We start from the raw sequence: 27,977 nt of genomic DNA, 5'->3' as shown, positions 1-27,977 counted from the left end.
GTAAATGTAGTTGCCGATGCGCTAAGTAGGAAAAGTTATGGAAATTTAGCAGCTTTAGCTGGAATAGAAAAGCCGTTACAGCAGGAGCTTATTAGTGCCGGAATAGAAGTAATTGTCGGCAAGCTAGCTAACTTGTCTATCCAGTCGAATATGCTAGAAGACATACGGATTGGTCAGGGACATGACAACACACTAGCAGCACATATGGATACAGTCCGAGAAGGCAAGACCACAGATTTCTCAATATCTAGTCAAGTTCTATTAAGATATAAGGATCGGGTATGCGTGCCAAATGATCAAAGTGTTAAGAAGACGATTGTAGAAGAAGCGCACAATACCCCATACTCAATTCACCCAGGGTCTACCAAGATGACTCATGACATTAAGGTAATCTATTGGTGGCCAGGGATGAAGAAGGACATAGCAGAGTTTGTGTCTAAGTGTCTTGTATGCCAGCAAGTGAAAGCAGAGCATCAACGGCCTGCAGGCTTATTGCAACCGCTTAGCGTACCAGAATGGAAGTGGGATGATATAGCTATGGACTTCGTGACAGGTTTGCCAAGGACAAATAAGTAGCATGATTCTGCTTGGGTAGTAATAGATAGACTAACCAAGTCGGCTCATTTCCTGCCTGTTAAGACTTCCTATACGGCAGACCAATATGCAGACATCTACATCCAAGAGATAGTACGGTTGCATGGTATCCCCAAGACAATAGTTTCGGATAGAGGATCGGTGTTTACATCAAGATTTTGGGGAAGTTTACAGCAAGCTATGGGTACTAAGTTAAGTCTTAGTACAACTTTTCATCCTCAGACAGACGGGCAGTCCGAGCGTACAATTCATATTTTAGAAGATATGCTACGCGCATGTGTATTTGATTTCGGAGGATCATGGAATAAGTACTTGTCGCTAATAGAGTTCTCTTACAACAATAGCTACCAGTCAACGATTGGGATGGCACCTTATGAATTGTTATATGGAAGGAGGTTCCGATCACCGTTGCACTGGGACGAGGTAGGAGAAAGGCAGCTTCTAGGTCCCGAAGCTGTTAGACAAGCTCAAGAAGCAGTAGCGCTTATTAGACAGCGTATGCTTGCTGCTCAAAGCTGTCAGAAAAGCTATGCGGATGCCAAGTGACGCGATGTGGAATTCAAGGTCAGAGATCAAGTCTTCTTGAAGATATCTCCTATGAAAGGTGTAAAGCGGTTTAGGAAGAAAGGCAAGCTTAGTCCCCGGTTTATAGGTCCTTTTGAGATATTGGACAAAGTGGGAGCAGTTGCATATAGACTAGCCCTACCGCCAGCACTAGAAGATAGTCACAACATGTTCCACATCTCGATGCTACGCAAATATGTGTCAGACCCATCTCACGTCCTCAAGTATGATACGATAGCACTCCAGAAAGACTTGAGTTATGAGGAACGACCAGTTAGCATCCTGGATAGGGGTGAAACAGTTACGGTCCAAGAGCATTCCTATAGTCAAAGTCCTATGGAGTAATAGTTCTGAACGAAAGGCAACGTGGGAGTTGGAGGAGGACATGCAAGGCCGGTATCCGGAGTTATTTGATAAGTAAATTTCGAGGACGAAATTCTTTTTAGTAGGGGAGAATTGTAGAGTCCAAGAACTTTACTTAGCTAGATAGATAGTAGTATAATAGTGATAGTAGTAGTATTTTTATGACTGTGGACTTTGGTTCAGACCGGGATTTATTTGGACACTCATAGTAACACTTGTAGATTTTCTAAGTTTAACCTATAGTTTAAGAATATTAATTTTAACCTAAAGTTTGATTAATATGACTAATATTAATGGTGTTATTTATTATATTATAATGTTTAGATAGACCCAATAAGAAAGTAACACTTGTCATGTATATGTTTAATGATAATTAAGTATTTTTGAGGAATAAGTTTACTAAGAGTAATATTTGAATATCCTAGGGTCTGTCAGCAGCTTTGAAAATGTTAGAGGACTTAGTCAAGGTTGTTTACTCAATTCAAATTAAGCTTAAAATGTGCAATTTCATGTTTAAATATTCAGCGTATGCCGATATATCACAGCTATAGGGGGCGATATATCGCAGTACGGGGATACGAAAAACACGAAACTTCGCACGATCACCTCGGGCATGCTGGCCCAGGCGATATATCGCCTACAAGGGGCGATATATCGGCTCCCTTAGTGTATTTTGAAAGTTTTTGAAAACGTTCTCATTTTAAATCTTTAACCTCTTGATAAGTCCAGCATCTTTCTGAACGAGTCTTCAGCCTCTGCTGGACGATAATTCAAATTTTTTTCACTTAAAAGCCATTATTTTTATTCAAGTTAAATGAAGATCTTTTCATTCTTGAACTCTATAAATAGGACCTAGTACCCAGCCATTTATTCATTCATCAAGCTAAGTTCAGAGGCTGCAAGTTGCTAGGTTATTGTGAGAGTGTAAACACTTGGGTTGGGAATTATAAGCTTAATCATTATAAGCTTACCAAACACTTGGGAAGTAAGGTTTATAGCACATTTTGGTTCAAGGTTTATATTGGTCATAGAAGCATTCAAGGTATTCCAAACTCTAGTTCATTTTGGTATTATTTTCTTTAAGTTCTTATAGTTTCTACTCAACATCCTAACTTTATTCTTTATTCTTGAATAGGAAATCTAAGATCTTGAACATAAGGTTCTTGGTAAGTACATTCTTGATGGTATAGTTCGTCCATTCTTTTTACCTCATTCTCTTTAGTATACTCACCCTTCCATTTATGGTTTTTAGGAGTGTTCCAAAGTCCCAAATCTGTTCTCATATCCCGGTACTTTTGGTAAGGAAAATAGGATAGGATTCTATATGTTATGTTATGTGTTATCTTATAATGTATGTGTTATGATTAACCTATGATTTATGTGATGTTATGTATGTTTGTAGACTTAGGCATATGACCTGTATAACTAACAAGCCCCAATAAATTTATGGGCATATGACTTGCTTAGCTAGCAAGCCCCACAAATCTAATGGCCATATGACTTGTTTGTTTATGGGACCCCAAGTAATAATGGCCATTGTAGTATATGTGACATATGTTTATGATATGTTTTATGTTGCATTATGAATTTTATGTATATGGTTTACGAGTTAGGTTTTCCTTGCTGGGCATTAGGCTCACTCCTTTATGTTTATATGTACAGGAAAATAGCTTTGGTGGCAGGAAAGGTTCTGGGTAGCTTGGGAATGTGTATTGAGGCTGAATGGAGTCAAAGAACCGAGTGTTCGATTCGAGGATGAAGTCTCTTTAATTATGGTTTTATATGTATTTTCTGCACTTTATTATGTAATCCATTTTATTTACAATTATGTTATGTTTTTCTTTTAAAACAATGGGATCCCATATCCTGCTTTAAATTTTATGTAAGTTTAACATTTGTTTTACAAGTTTTCAATGAAGTAATGATTATTTCACTTGTACGTTTTATTAAAGATTAGTGTCTATGTATAGTTGTCGTTAATGGTCCGAACTCTAGAGTAGTTGGGTCATTACGGGCGGATAACATATAAAGCGTATAAATGCACATAAGACACATAAAAGACTTGTATTGTAGATGAGGATTCTACTTACCTTGCGTCTTGATAAAACAACCAAAATTGTTAGCTTCCTGATAAAAATACAAACTATTAACTTACATAAAATCTACATGATGTAATTTTAGTTTATAATTGTTGTTATTCTATTTTTCTTATTTTATTGTTTATTGTATGTCCAGGCATATGGTCATACTATAATTGTCCATGGCAAGATCCCGGTCTAAAAGTCGTGGTTATGGTCATGGTCATACGGAAATGTCCAGGTCATAGTATCAGTCCATAATAATAGGGAATAAGGTCATATAATAAAAGTCCATAATAGTCCAAAGTGTGACCATAGCCTATACAAGTTTAGAATTATAAAGATACATAAAAAAAATAGTTTATATTTCAATTTTGGCATTGTAAGTTATGACGTCATGGTAAAATAATCTATATATAAATTTTGGCATTTTAATGGCATGGTAACATAATCTATATATATAAATTTTGGCATTATAACGACATAGTAAAATAATCTATATATAAATTTTGGCATTATAACGGCATAGTAAAATAATCTATATATATAAATTTTGGTATAACGGCATAGTAAAATAATCTATATATAAATTTTGGCATTATAACAGCATAGTAAAATAATCTGTATATATATAATAACTAAATAACTGAAATGAAAGGCTCGGGAAAGAGCTTACCTAAAAGGTTTTCGTAGGCTAGCGTTACGGACAGAACTTCGCCTAGATCTTCGAGGTTTAGAACTTTAGAAGGGTGTTAAGAAGATTTTTGGGTAGAGTGAAAGAAAGAAAATGAGGTTTTGTGATTCAAAATGAGTTTTGGAAGAGCTATTTATAGGAAAAACTTGGGATACTATGCTAATAAAATATTTAAAATATCAAGCATAGTGGAATAATAAAATATTAAAAATACTAAGCATGGTGGTTTGCTAAAGTCATCATTGTATCACTACTGCATCATCATGTGGGAACCATGGGGTGGACCCCGCTGTGGGACCCATGTGGACCCTAATGTGGGACCCACTATGAATACTACCCGGTGAATAGTAAAAAAATGAAAATTTCCCAATCTTCTTATATTACTTAGTCCAACATTTTCTACTCACAAATTTTTCTGAAAAAGTTTCTCTAACATCCATAAATTAATTATTCTCATGTGTTTGTTACTTCAACAACCTAGAATTGTTAAAATCTCACAATACAATACAACTATATCCCCAACGGTCAAGTTATTGTTTCCAACGGTCAGATCACTATTCACCAACGGTCATAATGGCTAGTTTTTGTCCTATAAATACTTGTTCCTTCAACCATTTACTTGCACAACTTCTTCATCTCTTAACCTTCTAGATAAAATTCATCATCAAATCATGAATTTCTCTTTATTGTTCATAACTTTAGTGATTGTTTGCTTGTATTTAGCATCATTCTATGGGTATTATACTAATGAAATGCCCATGAATATTATAGTTGCGTATTCATTAGTTATTATTCCACTTTACTTAATAGCTCTAGCATTCGATTAACATTGTAATGCACTCAAAAGTATGAATAAAAACATCTTCTCTTATTTTTCATAATTGTTATAATGCATTTGTAGAAAGAAGTGGGAGTTACAATCTACCCTCATTACAAATTTTCGTCCACGAAAATCTAGAGTAAATTGGAATATTTAGCTTTCATCTCATCTTCACGCTCCCACATAGCCTCTTCTATTGTCTGGCTTCTCCACAATACCTTGACCAAAGGTACTTCTTTATTTCTTAAGACCTTATTCTTTCGATCCAAGATTTGGACAGGTTTTTCCTCATAGGTAAGGTCTTTGTCAACCTGGATAACTTCATGTTGCAGCACGTGACTGGAATCAGGAATATATTTCTTCAACATAGACACATGGAAGACATCATGCACATCCGAAAACTCTGGTGGTAGTGATAATTTATAGGCCACTTTTCTAATTCAGTCTAATATTTCAAAAGGTTCAATGAACCTTGGATTCAACTTTCCTTTTTTTCCAAATCTCATAACACCTTTCATTGGTGTTATCCATAGAAATACTTTTTCTCCGACTTGGAACTCTAATGATCTTCTTCGTTTGTCAGCATAGCACTTTTGTCGACTTTGGGCTGCTGCTATCCTCTGTTGAATTTTTCGAATGACTTCCGTTGTCGACGTCACAATATCTGGTTTAGTTTGTTGCTCTATGTACTTTCTTTCACCCACCTCATGCCAGAGATCGAAATTTCCGCCCATATAACGCTTCATAGGGTGCCATCCCTATGGTTTCCTAATAACTGTTGTTATAGGCAAATTCAATCAGCGGTAAATATTTACTCCACGATCCTTCAAAGTCCAGGACACAAGCTCTTAGCATATCTTCAAGAGTCTGTATAGTCCTTTCTGTTTGACCATCTGTTTGTGGGTGGAAAGCTGTACTAAATTTCAATCTTGTCCCCATAGCCTTGTGCAAGCTTTGCCAGAACTTTGAAGTAAATTTTGAGTCTCTATCTGACACTATGGAAATTGGAATTCCATGCAATCGTACTATCTCTTGCACATAAGCTTCCGCTAACTGGTCCACTGTGTACGTCACCTTTACCGGAAGGAAATGAGCAGACTTTGTTAATCGATCGATGATGACCCATATCGAATCATATCCTTTGCTTGTTCGTGGAAGTCCAATAACGAAGTCCATTATAATCTGCTCCCATTTCCATTCTGGTATTTCCAAAGGCTGCAGTTCTTCTCCAGGTCGTTGATGTTCTACCTTAATCCTTTGGCAAGTAAGACACCGAGCTACATATTAGGCTACATCTTTCTTCATGCCAGGCCACCAAAAGTGTTCCTTCAAACTTCTATACATCTTTGTTGAGCCTGGGTGTACCGTGTATGGAGTGTTATGAGCTTCATTCATAATCTTATTCATAATGTCCTCTCTTGCAGGTACGCAAATTCTTCTGTTAAATTTTAATATTCCTGAGTCAGAAACATTAAAATTCTTCACTTTTTCTTCTTTGACTTCTGCTTTGACCTCGATTAGGTGAGGATCTGATTCTTGACCTTCTTTTATTTCCTCCAGAAAATTCGACTCCAACATCAGATTGGACAATCCTCCGACTACTACTTCTATTCCCGATCTTACTACTTCCTGTTGTAGCGGTTTGGGCAAGGCTTGAAGGAACATCAAGCTTGTCGACGTCTTTTGACTTAATGCATCTGCTACTTTTTTAGCTTTACCAGGGTGGTATAAAATTTCACAATCGTAGTCTTTGACTAATTCTAACCACCTTCTTTGTCTCATATTAAGTTCCTTCTGGGTAAAGAAGTACTTCAGACTTTTGTGATTAGTAAAATTTTTACATCTTACTTCGTAGAGATAATGTCTCCAAATTTTCAAGGCAAAAACTATCGCAGCTAACTCTAAATCATGTGTGGGGTAGTTCTTCTCGTAATCCTTTAATTGTCTGGAGGCGTAAGCTACTACTCTCCCTTCTTGCATCAACACCGCTCCTAATCTCATCTTTGAAGCGTCACAGAAAATTTCAAACTCGTCTGTACTATTTGGGATGGTGAGGATTGGAGCATTAGTTAGTCAATTCTTTAATTCCATAAAGCTCTCCTCACAAGCTTCCGTCCATATGAATCGACTATTCATTCTAGTGAGCGTCGTAAGTGGGGTTGCAATTTTGGAAAATCCTTCTATGAATCGTCAATAATATCCAGCTAAGCCCAGAAAAATTCTTACTTCAGTTGCATTCCTTGGCTGGGACCATCCTTTTACTGCTTCTACCTTAGCTGGATCCACCAAAATCCCACTTTTTGACACAACATTGTTGACCCAAACTCTTAAGTCTCCTTGTTTTGATGATTAACAAATATTTGATTATTATTTGTTACTAATGATTTGTTGATTTTGTAGCAAAAACTAAAGTGAATTAGCACTTCAAAGTCAAAATTATGACCAAGGGCAAAATGGTCATTTTACCAAGTTTTCCAGAAATGACCCAAAATGGACTTCAAGACTCAAGATAAAGGTTTAACTTAATTTCTTAGTCTTGTAAAGTGATTGCAAGTATACTTTAAGTCATAAGTATAGAATTTGGCTCACTCACGCACTAAAAAATGGTGATTTTTTAAAATGAGAAATAAATATCATAAATTCATTTTTAAGAAAATACATCCCGATACGGTCGTAACGCAATTGGAATTTTTGAAATCGGATAAACGAGCTAAAAGTTATAAAGAATTGAAAAACGGAAAAATCGGCATAATCTGAGTTTTGCTCTCTGTTTGCCATCCGGAATTCCGGATGGGCAACCGGAATTCCGGTTGCTTCCAACCGGAATTCCGGTTCCCTCATCCGGACTTCCGGTTCGCGGCAGACAGCTTCGCAAATTGATCCCTAACGGCTATAAACGGCTAGTTTTTTCCCAAACTCTATATAAACTCGTTTTTTACTTCAAATTGGTGGTTGGCTGAGCATTTATTACATATACCAAACCAAATCCATTGATTTCAAAGAGCTTTCAAAGTTTAACTCATCCAAACACATATTCACACACTTGAGCAAAAATTTGTATTTATTTCTTCTAAGTGTGCTTGCTAATCACTCTAGGTTTCTCATTGTATTATCATACTTCTAGAGTGATTTTTGCTTGTAATATCAAACACATTCCCATATTGAGATTGAGGTGAGGTTGGCACCGGTTTTGTAAACAACCCGGTTAGAGTGAGATTGGCACTTCAACAATCCGAAAAAGAGGTTGATAGTCCTTGGTGGTGGAAAACTATTGTAAGAGGTTTGGAAATACCTTGGTGAAAAATTCCCGGTTGTAAGGGTTAGTCAAGCCCGCTAACTTGGCTCGATAGTTGAACTCAAAGCTAGGTCCTTAGCTTTGAAGACCAAGGACGTAGGTGGCTCAGTTCTACCGAACCTTGTAAAATTCGAGAGTTTGCGATTTCTTAGCCTTCAACTCTTTACATTACAAGTTTAATTATTTGCTATATCTATTTGATTGCCATATTATTTGCTTATACTTGATAAATTTGATTTATTGCATAATTTGGCATATTAAGTTTTAAATTTCCGAAATTAGTTTAAATTTCCAATTCACCCCCCCTCTTGGAAACATATCTTGGGTTAACAATTGGTATCAGAGCTAGGGCTCATTTAATTGATTAGATTTTACAATCTAGAGCATGGCGTTTCCAAGTAATTCACAAAATAACATGTTAGAAGGTCTAAGCATAACTAGAGCACCATTCTTTAATGGAGTAGACTTTCCCTATTGGAAAATTAGGATGGAAACATATCTTCAATCTATCGATTATGATTTGTGGCATATAGTGTCTAATGGTCCTTACATTCCTAAACATGTCATTAATGATAAAGAAGTTATTAAGACATATGAGGCATATGACGAAGAAGATAAGAAAATGCTTTCTAAGAATGCTAAAGCTAAATATGCACTTATATGTGGATTGGATAGAGATGTGTTCAAAAATATTGAACAAGCCTCTACCGCTTATGATATGTGGAAAATGCTTGAAGTCACTCATCAAGGAACAAATGCTATGAAGGAAACTAAAATTCAAATTTATTCTACTCAATATGAGAACTTTAAGATGAAAGCGGATGAAACTATTGCTAACATGTATACTCGTTTCACTACTATCACTAATGGTTTGAATTCTCTTGGCAAGGTACTTTCACAAAAGGAGATGGTGACCAAGATTTTGAGAAGTCTCACCAAAGCCTATCAAGGCAAAGTGATTGCCATTCAAGAAGCCAAGGATCTCTCAACACTTCTTTTGGAAGAACTAATTGGCTCACTCATGAACCATGAAATTTTCATGAGTGCACAAGATGAAGAGGAAGTTGAGAAGAAAAAGAAGACTATTGCATTCAAGTCTTCCTCCTCCCGTGCCATTAGTGAGGACGATGAGGATAGCATGTGTAGTGACATGGAGGATTTGGCACTCTTCACAAAGAAGTACAAAAAGTTCATGAAATTCAAGAAGAACTTTGGGAAGAAGCCACAAAGAGGAAGTGATTCAAAAGAAAAAGAAAGAAGGAGCAAAGATGATCCACCAATTTGCTTCGAATGCAAGAAGCCCGGTCACATGAAGATGGATTGCCCAATGAGAAAGAAAAATAAATACAAAGGAAGGGCAATGTTGGCGGATTGGCTCAATAGTGATGAGGAGGACTCCGACAATGAGGAGAAGAATGAAGTAGCTAACATGTGCATGATGGCTCTTGATGATGGGGTAAGCATTTCTAGCCAAAGTGATTATGATAGTGAAAATGATGATGATAACTTAGAAATACCATATGATGAGTTGTCTAGTTCATTTAAGGATCTATTTAATGATTTTGGAAAATTGCTTGCTAAAAACCAAACTCTTAGAGAAAAGACCAACATGCTATTAAAAGAAATTGAGATTTTGAAATTAAATGAAAAAGAACTCTTAACTAAATCTCAATGTACTACTTGCTCCTCTTATAAGAAAGAAATTGGAAAATTGCATGATAACATAAAAAGCCTTAAGAATGACATATATACTTTTACAAAAGGTAAAGAAGGCTATGAACTTATGCTAGGGAGTCAATCTTGTGGTTTTGGAAAAAGTGGTATTGGATATGATCCTAGTAGGAAACAAAAATTTTTGAGAAACTTCTTTGTAAAACCAAATAGCCTACCACACTTTACATGCACATATTGTAACCAAGATGGTCATACTATTTCATATTGTCATGTAAAGAGATATGCATATCTAGGCAAGACCAAATGGGTACCAAAGGGTTCCAAAACTAACAAGAAAGGACCCAAAGTTTTTTGGGTACCAAAGGCCAACAAATGATTTTATTTTTGTAGGAATCAACAAGGAAGAGCAAAAGCTTGTGGTTCTTGGATAGTGGTTGTTCCAAGCATATGACCGGTGACCCATCAAGATTTTCGAGTTTTAAGAGCAAGGAAAGTGGCTTTGTCACTTTTGGAGACAATTCAAAAGGAAAAATCTTGGGCATTGGTGATATCGGTAACATATACTCTCCATGTATTAAAAATGTGCTTCTTGTTGATAACCTTAAACATAATTTACTTAGTATTAGTCAACTATGTGATAAAGATTTTCGTGTTGTTTTTGAATCCTCAAAATGCTCCATTGAAAATGCTTCAACCAATGAAGTTATTTTTGTTGGAGAAAGGAAGGATAATGTTTATGTTATTGATGTCGATTCCTTTGATAGCAAAAATAAATGTTTAACCGTCATGAATGATAATTCTTGGTTGTGGCATAGAAGATTAGGACATGCTAGTATGGATTCTATTTCAAAGTTGGTAAGAAAAGATCTTGTTGTTGGTTTGCCATCTATTCCTTTTGTTAAAGATAAACTTTGTGATGCATGCCAATTTAGAAAACAAATTAAAACATCTTTTCATTCCAAGAAAGAGATTTCAACCTCTAGACCTTTGCAATTGCTTCATATTGATTTATTTGGTCCTTCAAGAATTGCTAGTCTAGGTGGTAAATACTATGCATTTGTGATTGTTGATGATTTTTCTAGATTTACATGGGTTATATTTTTTAAACTCAAAAATGATGTTTTGGAAAATCTAGTTAAATTTTGTAAGAGTGTGCAAAATGAAAAAGGGTATTCAATCACCTCCATTAGGAGTGATCATGGTGGAGAGTTTGACAATGATGCTTTAGAATTGTTTTGTGATGAACATGGTTTTAACCATAACTTTTCGGCTCCAAGAACTCCACAACAAAATGGAGTTGTCGAAAGGAAGAATAGAACAATTCAAGAAATGGCTAGGTCAATGCTCAATGAAATCTCATTACCTAAATATTTTTGGGCCGAGGCCGTTAATACTTCTTGTTATATTTTGAACCGTGTTTTCATTAGGCCTAACATGAATAAAACCCCTTATGAGCTTTGGAAAGGGAGAAAACCCAACATTGGATATTTTAGAGTTTTTGGATGTAAATGCTATATTTTGAACACCAAGGACAACCTTGGAAAATTTGATGCAAAATCCGATGTTGGAATTTTTATAGGTTATTCAACACATAGTAAAGCTTATAGAATTTATAACAAAAGAACTAATGTTGTTGAAGAATCTATTCATGTTGCATTTGATGAGTCTAACCCTCCTACAAGCAAAAGTGTAGATGATGATGTTGTAGGTTTGGGAGAAGAGGTTCAAAAGCTTGACGTTGGAGAATCATCTAACGCTCCATCACAAACTCCCAAAGAGGAACTACCCGAGGAAAAGGTAAATGAAAGCAAAGGTATGGATTCTAACCTCCCTCATGAGTGGAAGTTCAAAAGTGCTCATCCTATAGACCAAATTCTAGGTGATCCTTCACAAGGAGTCACAACTAGAAGCTCCCTTAGAAACTTATGTAATTTCATTGCTTTTATTTCTCAAATTGAACCAAATAATTTTAAAGAGGCCGAGTTCGATGAATCTTGGCTTCTAGCTATGCAAGAAGAAATAAATCAATTTATTAGAAATGATGTTTGGGAGTTAGTTCCAAGACCGTCACACCAATCGGTGATTGGAACAAAATGGGTCTATAGAAATAAGGTAGATGAGCATGGGGTCATTGTGCGTAACAAGGCTAGATTAGTGGCCCAAGGTTACAATCAAGAAGAAGGAATTGATTATGAGGAGACCTTTGCCCCGGTAGCAAGACTTGAGTCCATAAGAATGTTATTAGCTTTTGCATGCCACAAGAATTTTGTCTTGTATCAAATGGATGTTAAAAGCGCTTTCTTAAATGGATACATTATGGAAGAGGTTTATGTCTCTCAACCCCCCGGTTTTCAAGATCACAAACACCCTAACCATGTTTACAAATTAAAGAAAGCATTATATGGTTTAAAGCAAGCTCCTAGAGCTTGGTATGATCGTTTAAGCACTTTTCTTATCTCAAATGGTTTTTCAATGGGAAAAGCGGATAATACACTTTTTATTAAAAGAAAATCAAAAGACATTATTATAGTACAAATCTATGTTGATGATATTATTTTTGGTGCTACTAATGATGTTCTTTGTGAAGAATTTTCAAAGTGTATGCATAGTGAATTCGAGATGAGCATGATGGGAGAGCTCAACTTTTTCCTTGGACTTCAAATAAAGCAACAAAAGAATGGAATCTTCATAAGTCAATCCAAGTATATCAAGGATCTACTTCAAAAGTTTGACTTGGCCAATGCAAAGTCCATGAAAACCCCTATGAGCACCTCCATAAAGATGGACAAGGATGAAAGTGGTAAGGATGTTGACATCACCAAGTATCGAGGTATGATTGGCTCATTATTATATTTAACCGCTAGTAGACCCGATATTTTGTTTAGTGTTGGTCTATGTGCTAGGTACCAATCATGTCCCAAGGAATCCCACTTAAGTACCGTTAAGAGAATCTTTAGATACTTGATAGGCACAATGAATCTAGGGCTTTGGTATCCCAAGAACTCAAACTTTGAAATCATTAGTTACTCAGATGCGGACTTTGCCGGTTGTAAGTCGGATAGGAAAAGTACTAGTGGAACATGTCACTTTCTAGGAAACTCTTTAGTGTCATGGTTTAGCAAGAAACAAAACTCGGTAGCCCTATCCACAACCGAAGCCGAATACATAGCCGCCGGTAGTTGTTGTGCTCAAATACTTTGGATGAAACAAACTCTTAAGGATTTTGATGTTGATTTTGAATGTACACCCATAAAGTGTGACAATACTAGTGCCATTAACCTCTCTAAGAATCCAATCTTGCATTCTAGAGCCAAGCATATTGATATAAGGCACCATTTCCTTAGAGACCATATCCAAAGAGGTGAAATTATACTAGACTTTGTAAGCACCGAATTTCAATTAGCGGACATATTCACCAAGCCTCTTAGTGATGAGAGATTTAGTTTCATTAGAAGAGAGCTAGGAATGACCAACCTCAATGAAATATAAGGTTCACTAGCGACTTTAAATCATTGGTATCATATCTCTCTTTACTTATAAATTTATGCATATGTACTCTCAATATGATATTTAGATGTTTCAAATGCATAAATAAATTAACTAAATGATATATGACTTTGTACTCCTTGAAAAATCAAATTATAGGTCATGGTATGAATTTTTGGTGAACTTTGAACTCATTTTTGATTGAGTAAATATGTGAATTTTTGCATATGTGCCTAGTATATGTGTTTATGTGTTTAAACATGTCTAAATAAGTCTATCTAGTATGCCTATAGGGTTTCTATGCTTGAATTACTCTTTGAACAATTTTTAGGTATGCTAAGTATTGAAAATTTGTTAGTTTTTGCCTAAATGAGTGTTTTTCGCCAAACTTACTCAATTTTCAACATTTTTCAAATCCGTCAGTTTGAGAACCTCACATTTAAAACATTTGAACTATTGCAAAAAGAATTTTTCGATTTGGTAGCATAAAACTCATTTTTGGTAGATTTATACTTTTCAAGGCCTTTTTAAGGCATTTTTCGAAAAATCTACCCAAAATGCTCAATTTTCATCATTTTTCAAAACCGTAACTTCCCACATCTCACATTTAACATTCTTGAGGTGTTGCAAAAATAATTTTTCGATTTGGATGCATAAAACTCATTTTTGGTAGATTTCTACTTTTCAAGGCCTTTTAAGGTATTTTTCGAAAAATCTACCCAAAATTCTCAATTTTTAATATTTTTCGATTCCGTCACTTCACACACCTCATATTTGATATTCTTGAACTGCTGGAAAAAGAATTTTTCAATTTGGTTGAACATATTTCGTTTTTGGTAGGTTTTTGGCTTTCTTGAATTCTTTTTTTAAAACTTACCGTAAATTGTCATTTTTCAACATTTTTCAGATTTTCTTGTTTGAGCATGTTCATTTTCTCATATTTTAGGTGTTAGAAAAATTTTGGGGTCAATTGGGTTAAAAACGAAGTTTTTGGGCACGTTTTTGAAAAGAGGGCTGGGCTGGTGCACCAACCGGAATTCCGGTTGGCTGTGCACAGACCAACCGGAATTCCGGTTGGCGCCTGACAGCAGCCATAAATTTTTTTTTTTGCCTTTTTTAAAATGCATTTTTTTCCCAATAAAAAACCGCACACATGATTTTACACTCATTATCTACCCAAATCTCTCAAAACTCACCCTTATTCTCTCTATTTTCATCATTTGGTAAAATAGATTTGGTCATCCACCATCATAGCATGTGCATCATATTCTTGTATATTTTTGGTTGGCTTTGATGGTTATTTCAATTAATGGCTAGTTATGTTTTCTTTGATTTTTGCCATTTATTTTGTGAATTCCTTTGCCATCCTTTTTGATGAATCAAAAGGGGGAGAAGTGATAGGATTATTTTTTAATATTTGGCAAAACCTCAATATCTAAGACTAACAATGTTATTTGAACTGAAGTGATATATTGAGGGGGAGTTTACAAAATCATGCAAAGTAAAACTAAAAGGTAAATTTCTTTTATCCTTGCACACATTAAGGGGGAGCTAATCTAATATTCATATTTAAAAATATCTTCTTTCCCTTATAAAATAATCAAATATTTGATATCATCAAAAAGGGGGAGATTGTTGACCCAAACTCTTAAGTCTCCTTGTTTTGATGATTAACAAATATTTGATTATTATTTGTTACTAATGATTTGTTGATTTTGTAGCAAAAACTAAAGTGAATTAGCACTTCAAAGTCAAAATTATGACCAAGGGCAAAATGGTCATTTTACCAAGTTTTCCAGAAATGACCCAAAATGGACTTCAAGACTCAAGAAACTCAAGATAAAGGTTTAACTTAATTTCTTAGTCTTGTAAAGTGATTGCAAGTATACTTTAAGTCATAAGTATAGAATTTGGCTCACTCACGCACTAAAAAATGGTGATTTTTTAAAATGAGAAATAAATATCATAAATTCATTTTTAAGAAAATACATCCCGATACGGTCGTAACGCAATTGGAATTTTTGAAATCGGATAAACGAGCTAAAAGTTATAAAGAATTGAAAAACTGAAAAATCGGCATAATCTGAGTTTTGCTCTCTGTTTGCCATCCGGAATTCCGGTTGCTTCCAACCGGAATTCCGGTTCCCTCATCCGGACTTCCAGTTCGCGGCAGACAGCTTCGCAAATTGATCCCTAACGGCTATAAACGGCTAGTTTTTTCCCAAACTCTATATAAACTCGTTTTTTACTTCAAATTGGTGGTTGGCTGAGCATTTATTACATATACCAAACCAAATCCATTGATTTCAAAGAGCTTTCAAAGTTTAACTCATCCAAACACATATTCACACACTTGAGCAAAAATTTGTATTTATTTCTTCTAAGTGTGCTTGCTAATCACTCTAGGTTTCTCATTGTATTATCATACTTCTAGAGTGATTTTTGCTTGTAATATCAAACACATTCCCATATTGAGATTGAGGTGAGGTTGGCACCGGTTTTGTAAACAACCCGGTTAGAGTGAGATTGGCACTTCAACAATCCGAAAAAGAGGTTGATAGTCCTTGGTGGTGGAAAACTATTGTAAGAGGTTTGGAAATACCTTGGTGAAAAATTCCCGGTTGTAAGGGTTAGTCAAGCCTGCTAACTTGGCTCGATAGTTGAACTCAAAGCTAGGTCCTTAGCTTTGAAGACCAAGGACGTAGGTGGCTCAGTTCTACCGAACCTTGTAAAATTCGAGAGTTTGCGATTTCTTAGCCTTCAACTCTTTACATTACAAGTTTAATTATTTGCTATATCTATTTGATTGCCATATTATTTGCTTATACTTGATAAATTTGATTTATTGCATAATTTGGCATATTAAGTTTTAAATTTCCGAAATTAGTTTAAATTTCCAATTCACCCCCCCTCTTGGAAACATATCTTGGGTTAACAAACATGTCCCAAAAAGTTAATTTTATCGAGCCAAAATTCACACTTCTTGAATTTGGCATACAGTTGTTCCTTTTTGAGAGTTTCCAGCGTACATCTTAGATGTTCCTCATGTTCTTTTTCTGACTTTGAGTATATAAGGATATCATCGATAAAAACAACAACAAATTAATCCAAGAAATCCTTAAATACTCTATTAATGAGGTCCATGAAAACTGCAGGAGCATTAGTTAGTCCAAATGGCATCACCAGGAATTCGTAATGTCCATAACAAGTTCAAAACACCGTTTTAGGAATATCTTGTTCCTTCATCTTGAGCTGGTGGTATCCCGAACGAAGGTCTATCTTTGAAAATACTACCGCTCCTTGTAGTTGGTCGAATAAATCATCAATCCTGGGTAGCGGGTACTTATTTTTAATTGTCACTTTGTTCAGCTCCCTATAATCAATGCACATTCTCATTGTGCCATCCTTCTTCTTCACGAATAGTACTAGGGCTCCCCACGGTGAATGACTGGGTCTTATAAACTTCTTTTTCAAAAGTTCCTTCAGTTGAGTCTTTAGTTCCTTCAGTTCGGCAGGTGCCATGCGGTAAGGGGCCTTTGAAATCGGATTTATACCAAGTAACAACTCGATCTCAAACTCAATTTCATGATCGGGAGGAATTCCAAGAAGATCTTCTAGAAATACTTCCATAAATTCGCGTACAATTTGAACATCTTCAGGTCTCGCAAGCTTCTCTTTTGAGACGTCACAAATCGTTGCTAGATATCTGGTGCATCCGTTTGCTAATAATTTCCTTGCCTTTGCTGCAAAAATCATTGGTGAAGGGGTTCGTTTCACTTTCCCTTGAAAATGAACTTCGTCTTCTCCTACCGGTGCAAAAATGACTTATTTCTTACTACAGTCGATTCTAGCGTTATACGTTGTTAGGAAATCCATTCCTAAAATGACGTCATAGTCCTTCAAGTCGATAATGATCAGGTTAACATATAGTTCCCTGTCATTGATTGTAATTGGTATAGTCTTATACCAATGAGTTGAGTATAGCACTTCCCCGGAGGGCAGTGCTATACTAAAAATTGTATCCATCTTAACAGGTAATCCATTTAGTCTACCAACAAAATGCACTGATGTGAATGAATGTGTAGCTCCAGAATCAACTAATACTGATGCAGGGATGTTATTGAAAAGGATTTGACCTGAGATTACTATGGATGGACTTGCTTCCGCTTCTTCCCGAGTCAAGGCAAAGACTCTACCATTTGTTTTCTTTTCTTCTCCTCCTTTATACTGTTCGTTACGGTTGGAACATTCCCTTGCAAAGTGCCCCGGCTTCCCACATATGTAACAAGTGTTAGTCCCAACCCGACATTCACCAGGATGATATCTGTTACATTTCGGGCATTGAGGAAATCCTGACTTTTCTTGGGACTCCACTGGTTAGGTCGCTTCTTGTCACTATTTTTCTAACTTGGACCACCTTTCATGAAATGGTTATTTTGCCGATTTCGGAAGTTCCTTGCGCACTGTCTTCTGAATTCAGCTTCTTTCTCCCGTTCTTGCATCAATATCGCCCTTTCGATCTTCAAGTCTTTGTCAGCTACTTTGGAAAAAAAAGCTCCCTCCAAGTCTGCTACTTCGAGGTCTTTACGAATGTCAGGATGAATAGCATTTTTTAAATGCTTGATTTTTAATTCATCCGTACAGACCATGTGGGGTGCATATCTTGAGAGTTCATTAAATTTCTGAATAAACTCCTCCATTAGCATCTTTTTCTGCCTTAGGTAAGTGAATTCTCTTGCTTTTTCATCTTTCAAGGCAGTTGTAAGGTATCTTTCTTCCAATAAGTTTCGAAATTGTTCCCAAGTCATTGTGTCTACTCCATGGATGGCCGTCATAGTATCCCACCAATAGCTAGCATCCTCCCTCAACAAGTATATTGCTAGCCACACTTTGTCTACTTGTGGGACTCGAGCTAGATCAAAAAGTATTTCCATCGTGCGAATCCAATTCTCTGTTACTTTCGAATCAATGCTTCCATAGAATTATGGGGAGTGGAATTTATAAAGGTCTCCGGAGAGTAATTGGTTGTTGCATTTCTGACTTCTATTGGAGGAGTCAGAGGTGGTGCGTGTTGATGTGCTCCATATGTTGGTGGGTGGTCTGCGCTATCTTGTGGTGATTCTTCATTACCCTGTGATCATCCTTCATTTCTTTGTTGCCTTAGGAATTGTGCTAGTAAATCTTCTAACTGTCGGTTTTTCTCCCTTTCTTCTTGAAATTTCCGCATTAGCTCAGCAACATTTGGAGCAGTTTGCTCTGCAGTAGGCTCTCCAGCTGCATGCCCTTCCATTCTTCAATTCTAAAAGGTCATGAGTTGGGATGATTACCATGAATAAAACTTTCTTGAAAGTAAATGACCATATCAATTATTTACACATCAAGTAGCGGTAGATATAACTTTGCTAAGGGATTACGTTTAACGCCAATATATATATATATTTATAAGGACTTACTTGATGAGTACCACGCTTACCATCATGCTTGTACATATGGGATTGTCTTCAAAATCGATCTGCTCTGATACCACTCTGTAACGACCTCCTTTCTTATCATACATATATAGTGTAAAAACAAAGTTTAACCTGAATACGACAATACATATAAAGTTTACAAAATACTTTTTATGAAATATAAATATAAAATCAATTTTCTTGTTTATTTATAAAATAGCATAGCAGAACTCCACTCCCTTCAGGTCAACCCCATATGTACAGTCATGTTGGCTCCACGTATACTCATCAACGATTTATATTTGGGGCCTCTTACCTACAATACAAAACATTATCTGATGAGCTAAGGCTCAGTAAGCATAATAGCTACCTCATATGCATTAAAATAAATGTGCAACATGTTATGTATTTTCTTTCTTTCACTTTCCTTTCTTTTGGGCCCTAGAGGATGCTGTTGCCGATATTACATAGGGAATCACATTCCCACCTGAACATAAACATGATAATAGGGGATTTCTCCCTCATAAACATTCATTATATAGGGAAGTACATCTCCCTCCTTACATTTTTGGGACGTAGGTCTCCCAAGCAGCACCACTACTTTAACGCTTTCAATAACTTGTTTGTGAACATTAAGCGTGCTTATGCATAAGAAATATAACATTCTTAAAAATAGTTTATGCATAACAACATGGCAGGATAACATATAAAGCATATAAATGCACATAAGACACATAAAAGACTTGTATTGTAGATGAAGATTCTACTTACCTTGCGTCTTGATAAAACAATCGAAATTGTTAGCTTCCTGATAAAAACACAAACTATTAACTTACATAAAATCTACATGATGTAATTTTAGTTTATAATTGTTGTTATTCTATTTTTCTTATTTTATTGTTTATTTTATGTCCAGGCGTATGGTCATACTATAATTGTCCATGGCAAGATCCCGGTCTAAAAGTCGTGGTTATGGTCATGGTCATACGGAAATGTCCAGGTCATAGTATCAGTCCATAATAATAGGGAATAAGGTCATATAATAAAAGTCCATAATAGTCCAAAGTGTGACCATAGCCTATACAAGTTTAGTATTATAAAGATACATAAAAAAAATAGTTTATATTTCAATTTTGGCATTGTAAGTTATGACGTCGTGGTAAAATAATCTATATATAAATTTTGGCATTTTAATGGCATGGTAACATAATCTATATATATAAATTTTGGCATTATAACGACATAGTAAAATAATCTATATATAAATTTTGGCATTATAACGTGTTGACGGTAAGAACTCGTCAATGATTAAAGGTTAGAAAACTAAGATTTTTATACTAAGGTTAGCTTAGAACCAGATGGAAAGAACTTGAATCCATAGAAAAACCAGAACTCTCATGGAATAAAAATCATATATCTCTTAATTGTCTCTCCTACAATCAGTTTTCCAACCCCCCAACCTGAGGGGTTGATGCCTATTTATAGGTGGGCTCTATTGGCCCCTGATACAAACAAGTCCCAGGAGACAAGGACGTACGCGGGTACACTGATATAGTAGTGGCTCAGGGCATAGTGGTGTCTATCCTAACAATGCCAGAGTGGTGGCTCAGGGCATCGTACTATCGGCTTTGGTATATGGTCGGGTGTGTTCAAGTGGTGCCTCTACTCTCCGTACAAGTTCGTACTGCCACTACTTCTCAGACGCAGATAGTAGGGCCACGCCTCTGTCCTCCTCACGACCGTACATCCTGTGTCGGTACACGTGCCTTGTACCTACTCATACCCATCAATCCATGCTAGACACCTAAGGATTATTTAACACACCCATTCGGTATCTTCAAGTATTCCTCGTACGTATATCGAAGAGCCCCCCAGCTTTATACGTCCTGAGAAGCCAAGGTGCATGAGTGTCTCGCTGGTGGCACCTACCCCTCGAAAGGAGCTAGGGCCTCTTCAACGAGACACAAGGAGTTAGTGGTGAGACCGGGCCTATACAGGAGACGTTTCCCTCGCTTAGCGAGGCTACCCGGTTGCCTTAGGACCATGCGCGGAGACAAGGCGCATGCGAGGGGACTTACCCTCGCATAGCGAGGCTGGCTGCGTGGGGATGAGGCGCGAGACACGAAGGCACCGCGAGGTTGCCTGGTTGCCTTAGGACCATGCGTAGAGACAAGGCGCATGTGAGGGGCCTCACCCTCGCATAGCGAGGCTGGCTGCATGGGGACGGGCGCGAGACAAGAAATTGTCGTTAGGTTGCCTGGTTGCCTTAGGACCATGCACGGAGACAAGGCGCATACGAGAGACCTCACCCTCGCATGGCGAGGCTGGCTACATGGGTACGAGGCGCGAGACACGAAGGCACCGCGAGGCTGTACCTTTGCATAGCGAGGGTGCCTCGCATAGAGGTGCGGGCTTGTGCGTGGGTAACCTGCCGAGGGCCCTCGCATGGAGAGGATTGCTCTCTTATCCCAACCTCTCCGATGCTCTGTGATGCCCTTGTCCCTTTATGCATGTAGAAAGTGGCTCAGCGGGGCTCCCGCCCCTTCGTCCCTCTAACATGTGTCTCTTAGTTAAGGGGCCTCGTAGCGTAGAGGTATGCCTGAACGACATTCACCAGGGAAGAATTCCCACATTCACACTTGCCCCCGAGTCTATAAGTACACTTTTAAGTGTGTTTGTAGACTCTTTCTTTCTCTCTTGTTTGATGAGTACAGCCAACTTCGGTGGACTCAACCTCGGAGTGCTACCCAATGTCACTTGAAGAAACACAAAGTGGGTCTTGTAGTTGTGTTTCTTTATAGTGCCAAAAGAAACACATAGACCATCTAACTTTTGGGGGATCCATGAATATCCCAAAGATTGCATAAGGACCAATCATTCCCAATCGTGGATCCCAACGCTACTCATACTCTTGATCTCCACCATTCATATGGACTTGAATCCAATGGCTAGGGGGCCTTGACTTTCCTTATAAATACCCCAAGGCTTGGAGCCATTTCTCCACACCAAAACTTGCCTAGCCTGGTGGTATTCCCTCCAAACCACTTTCAAGAGTTCAAAGGTTCCATCCTCCACAAAAGCATTATTGAGGTAATTTTCCTTCCATTTCAATTATTCATCCTTTTTATTATTATTATTATTATTATTATTATTATTATTATTATTATTATTATTCTTGATTCTTTTGCTCTTTTTTCTATTTTTACTAGCATTGTGGTGACGCTAGGCATTCTTTCGCTCCTACGGTCTTGCCCTTGCTCATCGCTCAATCGACCCTACGCCTCCGCAAGTCTGTCCCTGCACACCTTCGGCTTCATACATATACCCCCAGGTATGCCTCCCTCCTCTTTTTTCTATTTTTTTTTATATTTACTATGTGTGGGTAGGATTAATGGTTGCACAGCGCTCATTCTTCAGAGTTTGTCATTCTTTTCGTTTGGCCTTTCCAGTACATGTGCATAGGCCCTTTTCTTATACCCCTCACACTCATGTTGTAGATATAGGGTTACCGTTACGCATATACGCCCTCGAGTCTTAGCTGGTCCATGGCGTCTAGGCGATGTCCCGAAGGTCCGTCCAATGTAGAATTCATTGAGTTGTCATCCTCCGACTCGGAGGCCGACGTACATAGATCCTCTAACCGTGGGGGTATGCGAACGCTCCTCCGGAGACTGTCTTACCTCAGACAGAAAGCATGCGACCTAGAGAGGGAGCTAGAATCCAACACCAGGGACGCGGGTTTAGGTTTCTCTCCCCAGCATGCCACATACATTTCCCAGCTACAATCAATCCTCCAGGATTGCCTTTCTGAAATTTCTTGCCTAGAAGAAAACTTGCCCCCTGAGCCTTTTTTCTTTCATCGTGACGAGTCTCTTGGTCATAGGGATCCCTCCTTTGAAGGCGGTAGACGCGAATTGGTTGAACCGGAGTTCCTTTCCATGATCCCACCCACCCTTCCTCCCTTGCCTCCGGTCTTACGCCCTATGGTCAAGAAGAGTGCTGGTAGATATAGGACACGTGGGGGGTCCTCCAGGACCCTTGGAAAGTCTATGGCTCATAAACTCCCTATCTCTGCCCAGGTACCTGAGATGCCGAAGAGAACCTCTGACTCTTGCGAAGAGACGGGCAGGTCCAGCATCACCATGAATAAATTGTCTAACATGCTAAAGGCTCATAAGTTACCATTAAACCTCAATTTTGTCATCCCAGAACGTAATGAGCGTGCAACTGAGCCGCCAGAATGGTTCATGGCCTTCAGCGATTCTATAATCCAATCCAGTGGGGCTCTTCCGCTTCATCCTTTTTTTGTCAAAGTGCTTAACTACTTTGAACTGGCGCCTCTACAATTGTCCCCCAACTCCTAGGTGACACTGAGTAGCCTATATGTGTTATACCATCAAGTGCATTCCAGAGGACCTTTTATGAGCGAGGTTCATTACTTCTATACCCTTAGGGCGAATGCATCTGCCCCCGGGTTCTACCAGCTCCAGAAAGTCGTGGCCCATAAAGGGAATTCCCTCGTGGAGGGCTCCATTTCAAACAGAGGCTCGTGGAAGATGGACTATTTCTTCACTTTTAGTGGGTCCACCCGACATACTAGCATCAACACCCCAAGTAAGACTATTCTCACTTTGATCTTACACATGAGAGGTTCCTCTTTTTACTCGGCTTTTCTTCTATGTTACTTCTAACTGTAACTATTTCATTTCTTTTGATGGCAGGTCTCTTAGGGGTCACTGGCACTCACTTGAAGCCGAAGGCTCGTGACTGAGTGATGAAAACCTGGCCTTGTCGAGTGACTGTAAACAAGCCAGCGCCCTTTTTACAGAGAGCAACCTTCCCTTGTACAGGCTGCTCACCCTGAATCAGACTATCTCTTTATGATCTGTTTCCTCCAAACCTGCGAGACAACGCCCCGCCTCATCTAAATCAGTGGGTCCACGCCCTGCGTCACTCGAACATGTGGATCCGTGCCCTGCGCCCCCTGAACCTGCAGATCCATGCCGCCCCTCACCTGAACCTGCGGGTCCGTGGCTATACGGTCACGATGAAGGTAATTATAACGAGGTAGCCGATAGGGACTATGTCTACCCTTCGGTCGGTCATATGGACGTTGAGGAGACAATGGTTTCTGAGAACTACTCGTGCTTGTACTCTGCTTCCTGCATGGCTGGGGGCGTGGCCGATGACGGTCATAATGGCGGTGTTAGCTCTTGGACGTCACCGTCGATGCTTGGCAGTGAGTTTGCCTTTGATGCCTCTGTCCCTCGACCCTCCCTGCCTAAAAGGAATTTTGTCATTCCTTCTTTTGCTGGGGCTCCTCTACCCCCGAGGAGGCATTCTAGGCGGGCGCCTTCAGGTGCCTCTTTACCCAAGGAGATGACTCTGCGCTCTTCCACTCCCCACACAACTGCAGATGAATCAGGACCTTCTCGGTCCCCATCCCTGACAAAGCGTGCCTCGGCAAGCACACGCGCCTCCCCCGGCCAAGCTTATGTTTCTGCTTCCAAAGATCATCCTCTGGCGAGCCAGTATGGGGAAGCCATGAGCCATCATCTGGGAAACTTTCCCAAAGGTGAGTGGGGGACCTTGGACACCCGAGGCTGAGCTTGAAGATGCCTATATGCGAACCTCCTTACAGGTATTTGTCGAGATACTCGGTTTATTCATTTATGACAGATATATATATATTTATATCACCTGACCCTCGAGGCTTTATTTCATATCCTCGCCCTTACCTAGGCTTCCATCTTGAGTCATCGGCTAATCGCCTCCAACTCTTCATCGACCCAACGGTTGCAACACGAGCTTGAGGAGGCACTGGGGAACCTATCGGTGGCCAAGGCGGCAAAGGATGCCTTGTCAAGTCAACTGACTGAGGCGGTTTGCCAGAGGGATGCCACCTTAGCCTGGGCTGCATCAACCTCTCACACCAACACTCAGCTGGAGGCTACCATCCAAACTTTAAACGAGAGGATCACTGCGCTCGAGGCTGAGCTTGTGAATGCTGAGAATCGCATAGTTGAGCGCACATTGCATGCTGTCTGGAGGACCAACCCCACCGTTGACCTGTCTCCCTTTGGAGACTATGCCATCGAGAAGATTTCTGAGTGGAAGGGTCAGGATGGAGATTTGTAGGTTCCTTTGTATTCGGCCTATGTATGTTATTGCTATGTAATCCCTCACATTATTTCTCCTCTCTCTCCTTTTTTTCTTTTGTGTTCATCAAACTTAAGGGACTTTGGTAAGGCCCTCTTATTATTATTATTATTTGTGGATTACATATCTTTTCCTTAATCTGATGGTGATAATCTTTCTGGTGCACTTTGATTATACTCGTAAGGACACGTTAACCCATTGGGCTCTTGGGGTACTTTTACATTCTTTGCGCGCGCTTGTTACTTTTTGCGAGAAGTGTCCTTCTCGTCATTATATATAGTACTATTTCTTCAAGGGTCTCTTGTAGGACCCTTTTTGGCTAGCTGACTTAATGGCTGTTCTAGACTTATTGGGAGATTCCCTCCTTACAGCCTCACCCCCTGGGGTGTCGGCCTTTGGTTGGAGATCATCCATTTAAACTATTCCCTTGACATTCATAAGGGTAGATAATCCTTTTTTAATATAAGAGATTTTTTTTATATATACTCGTGATGTCCTACCCCCCAAGTGCTTGGTGAGATTTATCTTGGTAGGGACTTTGGTTGATGCTCACATAGAGAAGTCAATAACATACGAAGTGGTGAACAGTTTCATTCATAGTAGTCAGATTACAACGATATATATATAAGGCTTACATCTACTTGGGAGGTTATCTAGGTAACCTCTTTGATTCTCGTCTACTAAGATAACATAACCTGCAACAAACTAAACATAGCTACTGCTTGCATTGGATGTGGAAGTCTTACTGGTAGTACTTCCTGAGGTGTTCCGCATTCCACGCTCGAGGTATGACGGTATCGTCCATGTGCGCCAGCTTATAGGTGTTTGGTGGTATGTACTGAGCGACTTGGTAGGGCCCTTCCCAGTTCGCCCCAAGCACCCCCGCCCCCGGGTCTCGCGTGTTGGGGAGTACTTTTCTTAATACCAGGTCGCCTATTCTGAACGTTCTCTCTCGCACCCTCGAGTTGTAATATCTTGCTGCCCGCTGCTGGTATGCTGCCACCCTCATTTGCGCCTTTTCCATTCTTTCTTCTAGCATGTCCAAGCTTTCGGCCATTGCTGCATGGTTGACCTGGTCCTCATATGCCTGTATCCTGTACGAGTTAACCTTCATCTCAATCGGGAGGACAGCCTCACAGCCATATGCTAATGAGAAAGGGGTCTATCCAATGTTAGTGCGTGGAGTGGTTCTGTAGGCCCAAAGCGCGTTAGGTAACTCCTTGACCCAAGCACCTTTCATCTTCTCTAGCTTTGTTTTTAAGTTCCTCTTTAGGACTTTGTTAATGGCCTCCACCTGCCCATTGGCCTGTGGATGCACAACAGCCGAGAAGCTTCTCCTTATGCCAATTTCCCTACAGTACTCCTCGAACATTTCCCCTTCAAACTGAGTGTTGTTGTCAGAAATAATCTTGTAGGGCACTCCATATCTGCAGACAATGAATTAATTCACAAAGGTGGTGATATGCTTGGCCGTTATCTTCACTAGAGGTTCTACTTCGACCCACTTGGTGAAGTAATCTACGGCTACCACCGTGTACTTCGCACCACCTCTTCCTGGGGGAAGGGCGCCAATCAAGTCTATTCCCCAGACAGCAAAGGGCCAAGGGCTAGTCATGCTGATCAATTCATTCGGGGGTTTTCGGGAGTAGTTCGCATGCCTTTGGCATTTGTCACATTTCCTTGCGAAATCATTTGCATCTCTCTCTATGGAAGGCCATTAGTACCCTTGCCTCGTGGCTTTTTGAGCCGTGGATGGTCCACTCGCATGGTTGCCACATTCACCCTCATGTATTTCATATAGTACCTTCACAGCTTCTTCCTCATCAACACATCGCAAGAGTGGCACAGAAAACCCCCTCTTGTATAAGATCCCATCTACCAAGGTGTATCGGGCTGCCTTATAAACTAGCCTCCGAGCCTCCCTCTTGTCTGTTGGTACCACTCCATCCTTCAGGTAGTCTATAATTGGGCTGGCCCGTGACTCCTTTGGGACGCTGACCATGTGAACATCTGGATTGACAATGCTTGGCCTTGGTAAGTATTCTACAGGCACTGATTCGAGGGTATCCCCATCTTTAGTGGAAGCCAGCTTCGCGAGGGCATCAGCATGGGTATTCCTCTCTCTCAGGATTTGCTCTATGCTATATTCCACCAACTGCTCCAAATAGCCTCTTACCCTTTCCAAGTATGCAACCATCTTGGGACCCCTCGCTTGGTACTCCCCTTCCACCTGGAATACCACCAACTGTGAGTCACTAAAGATGTGTAGATGCGTTACCTTCAACCCCTGGGCCAACCGCAGTCCTGCTAGAAGCGCTTCGTATTCCACCTCATTGTTCGAGGCTTCGAACCCAAACCGTATCGCGCAGTACATCTTGTGTCCTTCGGGTCCAGTCATCACGATGCCTGCTCCAGATCCTCCTTTGTTGGATGCTCCATCCACGTGCAGGCTCCATTCCTCAAAACTCCTTGGCTTCCCTTCTGCGACCGATTGTCCCTCTTCTTCACTTCTTCCTTCATTCAGCTGACTAGTGAACTCCACTATGAAGTCTGCAAGCACTTGTCCAATGATGGAAGCTCTCAGGGTATAAACAATATCGAATTGACTAACCTTGATCGACCATTTCATCAGTCTTCCTGAGGTATCAGGTTTATGCAAGACCTGTCTCAGAGGACTATCAGTGAGAACTTCGATTGCATGGGCATGGAAGTAGGGTCTCAACTTCCTTGAAGCCACCACTAATGCATATGCCAACTTTTCAATCTCAGGGTATCGATTCTCTGCATCCACCAACCGCTT

General features: G+C 39.3%; 1 protein-coding gene across 1 annotated transcript; it reads right to left on the bottom strand.

Moving 5' to 3' along the window:
• Positions 1-5,247: 5,247 nt before the first annotated feature.
• On the bottom strand, positions 5,248-5,847 carry LOC133814790 (uncharacterized). The gene is made up of 2 exons (XM_062247706.1): positions 5,585-5,847; positions 5,248-5,452 (listed from the first exon to the last, which is right to left on the bottom strand). Exons 1-2 carry the CDS (start codon positions 5,845-5,847, stop codon positions 5,248-5,250), a joined length of 468 nt encoding a protein of 155 aa, XP_062103690.1.
• Positions 5,848-27,977: the final 22,130 nt, after the last annotated feature.

This window comes from Humulus lupulus, chromosome 2, assembly GCF_963169125.1.
Source record: "Humulus lupulus chromosome 2, drHumLupu1.1, whole genome shotgun sequence".
In the NCBI taxonomy this organism is placed as follows: domain Eukaryota; kingdom Viridiplantae; phylum Streptophyta; class Magnoliopsida; order Rosales; family Cannabaceae; genus Humulus; species Humulus lupulus.
Note: the sequence above shows the minus strand (reverse complement) of the source record. Positions and strands in the feature narration are given on the sequence as shown.

Bases quoted from the DNA above. Each gene is read 5' to 3' on its own strand.
- LOC133814790 (XM_062247706.1), bottom strand. From the start codon at position 5,847: ATGGGCGGAAATTTCGATCTCTGGCATGAGGTGGGTGAAAGAAAGTAC. The intron at 5,453-5,584 runs GTTCATTGAACC...TCCTGATTCCAG, and splicing joins AAAGGAAAGTTGAATCCAAG to TCACGTGCTGCAACATGAAG.